Genomic DNA, 9,376 nt, shown 5'->3' with positions numbered 1-9,376 from the left:
GGACCGGGGGGACCGGGGATACCGGTGGGACCGGGTGGGACCGGGAGACCGGGGGGACAGGGTGGGACCGGGGGGACCGGGGGGCTGCGGGGGACCGGGGAGGACCGGGAGACCGGGGGGACAGGGGGGGACCGAGGAGGACCGGGGATACCGGTGGGACCGGGGGGACCGGGTGGGACCGGGAGACCGGGGGGACAGGGTGGGACCGGGGGGATCGGGGAGGACCGGGACACCAGTGGGACCGGGGTGACCGGTGGGACCGGGGGGACCGGGGGGTTCCCGGTGATTTCGAGGTTCCCGGGAGGTTCCCAGGGCATTCCCGGGGGTCCCAGTGAGTTCGGGCGGGTTCCCGGTGAGTTCCCGGGGGTCCCCGGGGGGCTTCCCGGTGGGTTTTGAGTTTGGGGGGGGGTTTTGGGGGGGTTCCCGGTGGATTTGGGATTTTGGGGGTTTTTTTTGGGGGGGGGGGTTTTGGGGGTTTTTGGGGTTTTTGGGGGTTTTGGGGTTTTTGGGGGTTTTGGGGTTTTTGGGTTCCCGGGGTTTCCCGCTCACGCGCGGTGGGCGGAGCCTCCCCTCGCACGGCCACGCCCCCTCCTCCCCATTGGCCGAACGCCCTCCTGTGTCACGCCCCCAAGCCACGCCCCGCTAGCTGTCACTCACCCCCGTCCCGCCGCTCCCATTGGCCGGCGGCGGCGGGAAGGGCGGGGCCTTCCTCCCGGGCGCCGCTTCCGCTTCCGGCCGGGCGCCTCCGTCGCTCCCCGGTAACTTCCGGCCGCCGCCGCCTCCCCCGGCCCGGCCCCAGCGGGGACCCAGCGGGGACCCCGGCCCGGCCCGGCCCCTGCTCGCCGCCCCGCCGCCGTTCCGCCGGCCGGCACCTTCCGCGGGCCCGTCCCCGCCTCCCCCATCACCGAGCCCGCCGCCGCTCCCGAGCGCGGAATTCCCGGGGGTCGCCGCCGATCCCGCCGGGCCGGGCTGGGAGGGGGCGCCCGGGCCCCCACGCGGGGGGGTCTCAGGTCGGAGCCCCCGGGGAAGGGCGGCCCCGTCCCGGTTCCCTCCCGGTTCCCTCCCGGTGCCGCTCCCGGTTCGCTGCCGGTGCCCGCCCGGGCCATGGAGCTCGCCAAGGGCAAGGCGGGAGCGGCGGCGGGCGGGAAGCTCCTGCTGTGCTCGCTGCTGGACTCCAAGGATGAGCTGGAGGAGGTGAGGGGACACCGGGAGCACCGGGATAACGGGGATAATGGGAATACCGGGATAACGGGGATACCGGGACACCGGGGATAATGGGAATACCGGGAATAACAGGATAACGGGGACATCGGGATGCGGGCATAATGGGGAAGACGGGGCACCGGGAATACCGGGATAACGGGAACACCGGGAGATACCGGGACACAAACCTTCCCTGAAATCCTCCTGGTCACAAATTCCCCCAAATCCCCATGGAGTTTTTCCCAGGTTTTCCCTAATTTTTCCCTATTTTATCCCATTTCCTCATTATTCCTCATATTCTTCCATTTCCTCCCACTTTTCCCCGTTTCTCCCCATTTTCCCCCGTATTTCCCTGTTTTTCCCATTTTTTCCCCGTTTTCCCCTATTTTTCCCCATTTTTCCCCATTTTTTTCTCATTTTTGCCCCGTTTTCCCCCGTTTTTCTCACTTTTTCCCCATTTTTCCCCGTTTTCCTCCATTTTCCCCCATTTTTCTCATTTCCCCCTGTTTTTCTCAATTTTCCCCCGTTTTCCCCATTTTTCTCACATTTTTCCCCATTTTTTTCATTTTCCCCTGTTTTTCCCCATTTCCCCCCATTTTCCCCCGTTTTTCCCCATTTCCCCCCATTTTTCCCCGTTTTTCTCTCATTTTCCCCCGTTTTCCCCCATTTTTCTCTAATTTTTCTCCATTTCCCCCCATTTTTCCCCATTTTTCTCTCATTTTTCCCCGTTTTTCTCTCATTTTTCCCCCGTTTTTCCCCGTTTTTCTCTCATTTTTCCCCCGTTTTTCCCCGTTTTTCTCTCATTTTTCCCCGATTTTCCCCCGTTTTTCTCTCATTTTTCCCTGTTTTTCCCATTTTTCCCCCTTTCCCAGCGGCTGGAGCGCTGTGTGGGGATCGTGACCTCTCTGACCAGCGGCCTCTCGGAGCGCGAGGCCAACGACGCCCTCAACGCCCACGTGAGTCCCGAATTCCCCCCTGGAATTCAGAATTCCCTCCTGGAATTTGGGAATTCCCTCTGGAATCCTGGAATTCCCCCCTGGAATTCAGAATTCCCTCATGGAGTCCTGAAATTCCCTCATGGAATTCAGAAATTCCTTCCTGGAACTCAGATTTCCCTCATGGAATTCAGAAATTCCTTCCTGGAGTCCTGAAATTCCCTCATGGAATTCATAATTCCCTCATGGTTTCAGAAATTCCCTCCTGGAATTCAGAAATTCCCTCCTGGAGTCCTGAAATTCCCTCCTGGAATTCAGAATTCCCTCATGGAATTCAGAAATTCCTTCATGGAGTCCTGAAATTCCCTCATGGAATCCTGGAATTCCCCCCCTGGAGCCCAAAATTCCTTCCTGGAATCCTGAAATTCCCTCACGGGAGTCCCAAAATTCCCTCATGGATCCCAGAATTCTCTTCTGGAATCCCAAAATTCCTTCCTGGAGTCCCGGAATTCCCTCCTGGAATCCTGGAATTCCCTCATGGATCCGTGAATTCCCTCCAATCCCAGCTGGAACCCCCCTGGATTTTGGCTGTCTCTGATTCCCAGGGGTGATCCAGGGATTTTGAGGGGGAGATTTTCCCTTTTCTCCTCTCCATTCCCAGCTGGAATTCCCCTGGATTTGGGATTTAAAATGAACCCCAGGAGCTCCTGGGACATCTCAGATTCCCAGGGATGCTCCAGGGGCTCCATTCCCAGCTGGAATTCCTCTGGATTTGGAATTTAAAATAAACCCTAGGAGCTCCTGGGACGTCTCAGATTCCCAGGGATGTTCCAGGGATTTGGGGGGGATCACCATTCCCAGATTCCCAGGGATTTTGGCGGGGAGGATTTTCCCTTCCCCCAGCTCCATTCCCAGCTGGAATTCCCCTGGATTTTGGGATTTTCCTGCAGATCTGCAAAGGCACCCCCCAGCACGAGGAGATCTGCCTGGGGCTCTTCACCCTCGTCCTGACCGACCCGGCGCAGGCCCAGAAGGTGAGGAAAGCCCTGGGAGAGGGCGGGAATTCGGGAATCTCCCTGGGAATTCGGGAATCTCCCTGGGAATCCCTTGGGCTAGTCCCCTGCTGGGGCAGATCCTGCTTTTTCCGTGGGTTTTTCCCGGTTTTTCCCTTGCCTTGGGAGGCCTGGAATGGCTTTTTTTCTCGTGGAAGCTCCTGGAATTCACCCTCTGGAGAAGCTCAGCTCCCAGGGAAAGTGATTTTCTGGGAATTCCCGGATCAGAATCCCACCTCTGGGAGCAGATCCAGGAGGAGGAACGTGCTCAGCTCCGGGGAAAGCAGATTCCTTGGGAATTCAGCTCTGGGAATTCCACATCCTGGATCACAATCCCACCTTCGGGAGCGGCTCCAGCCCCAGGAATCACCTCATGGAATCAAAACCAGCTTTTCCTGGGAATCCTGCTGGTGCTGTGGGAATCCCATTTTTCCTGCATCCACCCGAGCATTCCCAGCCTGAATTCCCCGGGATCCGTTCCCGAGGCAGGGGAAGCTTTTCCTGCTTTTCCAGAGCTGCTTTTCCCCTCTTCCCATGGAATGACCCCTCCAGGGGTCAAAGCCTGGGAGAATCCCACCCCTCTGGTGGGGAGCATTCCATGGATTCCTGAGGAATTTTCCTCTGGAAAAGGGAGGTTCTGCTGTGGCTGCTCCCGGCGCTTTTCCAAGGAAATCATTTATTGGGATAATTGGGATAATTGGAATTATTGCACCTGCCAGGCTCTGCTGGAGCCGGGCCAGGGGTTCCTGATCCCAGCAGGGATTTGGGATCTGGGATTTGGGATTTGGGATTTAACCCCTCCCTGCCCAAGCAGCTCCCACATCCCCCCCCCGAGATCGGATTCCTGGGATCTGCTGGGCTGGGAAAACCCAAATTCCCAAAACTTGGCCCAGAGACCCCAAACCTGCCCAGGGACTCCTCCGGGAGCCAAAAATCTGCCCCAAAATTCGGCACAGGGACCAAAAGAACAAAATCTGCCCCAAAATTCGGCACAGGACCAAAAGAACAAAATCTGCCCCAAAATTTGGCACAGGGACCCCAAAATCTGCCCCAAAACTGGACACAGGGACTAAAAGACCAATCTCTGCCCCAAAACTCAGCAGAAGGATCCCAAAACTGGGTACAGGATCAGAATCTGCTCCCAAATTTGGCACAGAGACCCCCCAAAATTTGGCACGGGGACCAAAAGAATAAAATCTGCCCCAAAATTTGGCACAGGGACCAAAAGGCCAAAATGTGCCCCAAAATCTCCCCCAAAATTGGGCACAGGGGACCAAAATCTGCCCCAAAATTTGGCACAGGGACCAGAATCTGCCCCAAAATTTGGCACAGGGACCAAAATCTGCCCCAAAATTTGGCACAGGGACCATAATTTGCCCCAAAATTTGGCACAGGGACCAGAATCTGCCCCAAAATTTGGCACAGGGACCAAAATCTGCCCCAAAATTTGGCACAGGCCCCCCAAGGCTGCCCAGGTGTCCCCAGCTGCTCCAGCTGCCTCAGCTCCTCCTCCTCCTCCTGGAATTCCTCGGGATGGAGCCCGGGATGATCCCGGCTTTTCCTGCCCTCCCTCGTTTGAAGGCTCCATTAATCACTCTCTGCTAATTAAACACCATTAATCACTCTGTGCTAATTTAATTAAACACCCGGGCAGGGAGGAGCCCCTGGATGGTGCCAGCCTGGCAGAAATGCAGGAATTTTCCTTCTCCCCCGGGGGATTTTCCCACCTGTCCCAGGGGGGTCATTCCCACTTTTCCCAGGGTTTCCCTGTGGATCTGCAGGGATTGGGATCCTGGAGTGCTCGGGCAGGATGAATCCCACAAATCCAGCCTTTCCCCAAAATCCTGCCAGGAAAGACCCCAAACCTTCCTCCTGGGATGGTTTTTATCCCCGAAATCCTGCCAGGAATGGTCAGGAATGATCCCAAACATTCCTCCTGGGATGGTTTATCCCCAAAATCCTGCCAGGAATGATCCCAAACGTTCCTCCTGGGATGGTTTTTATCCCCAAAATCCTGCCAGGAATGGTCAGGAATGATCCCAAACGTTCCTCCTGGGATGGTTTATCCCCAGATTCCTGCCAGGAATGGTCAGGAATGATCCCAAACGTTCCTCCTGGGATGGTTTATCCCCAGATTCCTGGATCCCAAACATTCCTCCTGGGATGGTTTGTCCCCGAAATCCTGGATCCCAAACATTCCTCCTGGGATGGTTTGTCCCCAAAATCCTGCCAGGAATGGTCAGGAATGATCCCAAACGTTCCTCCTGGGATGGTTTATCCCCAGATTCCTGCCAGGAATGGTCAGGAATGATCCCAAACGTTCCTCCTGGGATGGTTTGTCCCCAAAATCCTGTCAGGAATTACCCCAAACGTTCCTCCTGGGATGGTTTATCCCCGAAATCCCTGGATTTGCTGGCTCAGGATGGGTTTTCCCTGGTTCCCCCTCAGTGCTACCGGGACCTGGCGCTGGTGAGCCGGGACGGGATGAACATCGTCCTCAACAAGATCAACCACATCCTCATGGAGAAGTACCTGAAGCTGCAGGACACCTGCAGGAGCCAGGTCGGGATCCCTGGAACCCCCGTCCCACCTGGAATCCCCTGTCCCACCTGGAACCCCCTGTCCCACCTGGAACCCCCTGTCCCACCTGGAACCCCCTGTCCCACCTGGAATCCCCTGTCCCATCCCAAATATTCTGGAATCTCCTGTCCCACCTGGAATGCCCTGTCCCATCCCAAATATTCTGGAACCCCCTGTCCCACCTGGAATCTCCTGTCCCACCTGGAATCCCCTGTCCCACCTGGAATCCCCTGTCCCATCCCAAATATTCTGGAATCTCCTGTCCCACCTGGAATGCCCTGTCCCATCCCAAATATTCTGGAACCCCCTGTCCCACCTGGAATCCCCTGTCCCACCTGGAACCCCCTGTCCCACCTGGAACCCCCTGTCCCACCTGGAATCCCCTGTCCCACCTGGAATCTCCTGTCCCACCTGGAATCCCCTGTCCCACCTGGAATCCCCTGTCCCACCTGGAATCTTCTGTCCCAGCATGGAGGGCGGGAGGGAGGAGCGGGAATGGGGCCATGGGTGACTCTGATCCCAAAAATCCCAGAATCCCTGCTCCCAAAAATCCCAAACCCGTGCTCCCAAAATCTCAAAATCCCTGCCCCCAAAAATCCCAAAATCCCTGCTCCTGAAATTCCTGCTGCCAAAATCTCTGGTCCCAAACCCCCTGATCCCAAAATCCCAATCCCTGCTCCCAGAATCCCAATCCCTGCTCCCAAAATCCCAATCCCTGCTCCCAGAATCCCAATCCCTGCTCCCGAAATCCCCATCCCTGCTCCCAAAATCTCTGATCCCAAAATGCCTGGTCCCAAACCCCCTGCTCCCAAAATCCCAATCCTGCTCCCAAAATCCCAATCCTGCTCCCAAAATCCCAATCCTGCTCCCGATATCCCAACCCTGCTCCCAAAATCCCAACCCCTGCTCCCAAAATCCCAATCCCCGCTCCCAAAATCCCAATCCCCGCTCCCAAAATCCCAACCCTGCTCCCAAAATCCCAACCCCCGCTCCCAAAATCCCAACCCTGCTCCCAAAATCCCAATCCTGCTCCCAAAATCCCAATCCTGCTCCCAAAATCCCAATCCCCGCTCCCAAAATCCCAATCCCCGTTCCCAAAATCCCAACCCCTGCTCCCAAAATCCCAATCCTGCTCCCAAAATCCCGACCCCGCTCCCAAAATCCCAACCCCACTCCCGATATCCCAACCCTGCTCCCAAAATCCCAACCCCACTCCCGATATCCCAACCCCTGCTCCCAAAATCCCGACCCCGCTCCCGGATCCGTGTGCAGCTGGTGTGGCTGCTGCGGGAGCTGGTGAAGAGCGGCGTGCTGGGAGCCGACGGCGTCTGCATGACCTTCATGAAGCAGATTGCGGGTGAGCCGGGAATTGCTGGGAATGTTGGGAATGTTTGGGATTTGAGCCGGGAATTGCTGGGATCAGGGCTGGGAATGTTCAGGATCTGAGCTGGGAATTGCTGGGAATGTTGGGAATGTTCGGGATGTGAGCCGGGAATTGCTGGGAATGTTGGGAATGTTCGGGATGTGAGCCGGGAATTGCTGGGGTGAGGGCTGGGAATGTTCAGGATGTGAGCTGGGAATTGCTAGGAATGTTGGGAATGTTCGGGATGTGAGCCGGGAATTGCTGGGATCAGGGCTGGGAATGTTCAGGATCTGAGCTGGGAATTGCTGGGATCAGGGCTGGGAATGTTCAGGATCTGAGCTGGGAATTGCTGGGAATGCTCAGGATGTGAGCTGGGAATCGTCAGGATGTGGGCCAGGAATGCTTGGGATCTGAGCTGGGAATTGCTGGGATCAGGGCTGGGAATGTTCAGGATCTGAGCTGGGAATTGCTGGGATCAGGGCTGGGAATTGCTGGGATCAGGGCTGGGAATGTTCAGGATCTGAGCTGGGAATTGCTGGGAATGCTCAGGATGTGAGCTGGGAATCGTCAGGATGTGGGCCAGGAATGCTTGGGATCTGAGCTGGGAATTGCTGGGATCAAGGCTGGGAATTGCTGGGATCAGGGCTGGGAATGTTCAGGATCTGAGCTGGGAATTGCTGGGATCAAGGCTGGGAATTGCTGGGATCAGGGCTGGGAATGTTCAGGATCTGAGCTGGGAATTGCTGGGATCAGGGCTGGGAATTGCTGGGATCAGGGCTGGGAATGTTCAGGATCTGAGCTGGGAATTGCTGGGATCAGGGCTGGGAATGTTCGGGATGTGAGCCGGGAATTGCTGGGATCAGGGCTGGGAATGTTCAGGATCTGAGCTGGGAATTGCTGGGAATGCTCAGGATGTGAGCTGGGAATCGTCAGGATGTGGGCCAGGAATGCTTGGGATCTGAGCTGGGAATTGCTGGGATCAGGGCTGGGAATTGCTGGGATCTGAGCTGGGAATTGCTGGGATCAGGGCTGGGAATTGCTGGGATCGGGGCTGGGAATTGCTGGGATCAGGGCTGGGAATGTTTGGGATGTGAGCCGAGAATTGTTGGGATGAGGGCTGGGAATGTTCAGGATCTGAGCTGGGAATTGCTGGGGTGAGGGCTGGGAATGTTCAGGATCTGAGCTGGGAATCGTCAGGATGTGGGCCAGGAATTGCTGGGATCAGGGCTGGGAATTGCTGGGATCAGGGCTGGGAATGTTCGGGATGTGAGCCGGGAATTGCTGGGATCAGGGCTGGGAATGTTCAGGATCTGAGCTGGGAATTGCTGGGAATGCTCAGGATGTGAGCTGGGAATCGTCAGGATGTGGGCCAGGAATGCTCGGGATCTGAGCTGGGAATTGCTGGGATCTGAGCTGGGAATTGCTGGGATCAGGGCTGGGAATGTTCAGGATCTGGGAATTGCTGGGAATGCTCAGGATGTGAGCTGGGAATCGTCAGGATGTGGGCCAGGAATGCTCGGGATCTGAGCTGGGAATGCTGGCTCTCCCAGGTTCTCCCAGGTTTACCCTGCTTCTCCCTGATTTTCCCTGGATCTTCCAGGTTCTTCCTGTTTTTCTCCCAGGTTCTCTCTGGTTTTCCCAGGTTCTCTCAGGTTCTGCCTGTTTTTTCCTGGTTTTCCCAGGTTCTTCCTGGTTCTCCCTGGTTTTCCCTGGATTTTCATGGTTCTCCCTAGTTCTCCCTGATTTTCCCAGGTTCTCCCTGGTTTTCCCAGGTTCTCCCTGGTTCTCCCTGGATTTTCATGGTTCTCCCTGATTTTCCATGGTTTTCCCAACCATCCCGCTCCCAAATCCCGCTCCCAAATCCCTCCGCTCCCTCCAGCTGCTTTTCCCTGGCTCTTTTCCAGGCGGGGACGTGACTGCCAAGAACATCTGGCTGGCAGAGAACGTCCTGGAGATCCTGACGGAGCAGAGGTAAGCTGGGAGAGCGGGACGCCTTCCTGCCCTTCCCACATTCCCAGACCGGGAATTCCCAGCCCTTCCTGCAGGCTGAGCGTCCCCAATCCCCCCCAGATCCCCCCACATCCATGGGGCCAATCCCAGGAATGTTTCCTTCCCGAGCTTCCCGAGCCGTGGGGGAGCTTTTCCTGTGGGAGCAGCGGCCTGGAGTTGATTGCCCGGAAAAGTTTCCTGTGCTCGGGCAGCTGGGGAGCTCATCCCGGGCTGGATGGATCCAGCGAGGATCC

At 56.8% G+C, this 9,376-nt stretch overlaps 1 protein-coding gene across 1 annotated transcript in view; it reads left to right on the top strand.

The window, feature by feature from the left end:
• Positions 1 to 998: 998 nt before the first annotated feature.
• Positions 999 to 9,376, top strand: part of INTS3 (integrator complex subunit 3) — a 34,756-nt gene continuing 26,378 nt past the window's right edge. The window contains exons 1-6 of the mRNA XM_077789420.1: positions 999 to 1,194; positions 2,076 to 2,159; positions 3,089 to 3,172; positions 5,639 to 5,752; positions 7,043 to 7,127; positions 9,038 to 9,104. Coding sequence (XP_077645546.1) covers positions 1,105 to 1,194; positions 2,076 to 2,159; positions 3,089 to 3,172; positions 5,639 to 5,752; positions 7,043 to 7,127; positions 9,038 to 9,104 — 524 coding nt within the window. The 5' untranslated portion in view covers positions 999 to 1,104. The remainder of the gene's footprint in view (positions 1,195 to 2,075; positions 2,160 to 3,088; positions 3,173 to 5,638; positions 5,753 to 7,042; positions 7,128 to 9,037; positions 9,105 to 9,376) is intronic.

The sequence above is a fragment of the Lonchura striata genome, chromosome 33 (genome assembly GCF_046129695.1).
Source record: "Lonchura striata isolate bLonStr1 chromosome 33, bLonStr1.mat, whole genome shotgun sequence".
Classification (NCBI taxonomy): Eukaryota; Metazoa; Chordata; class Aves; order Passeriformes; family Estrildidae; genus Lonchura; species Lonchura striata.
Note: the sequence above shows the minus strand (reverse complement) of the source record. Positions and strands in the feature narration are given on the sequence as shown.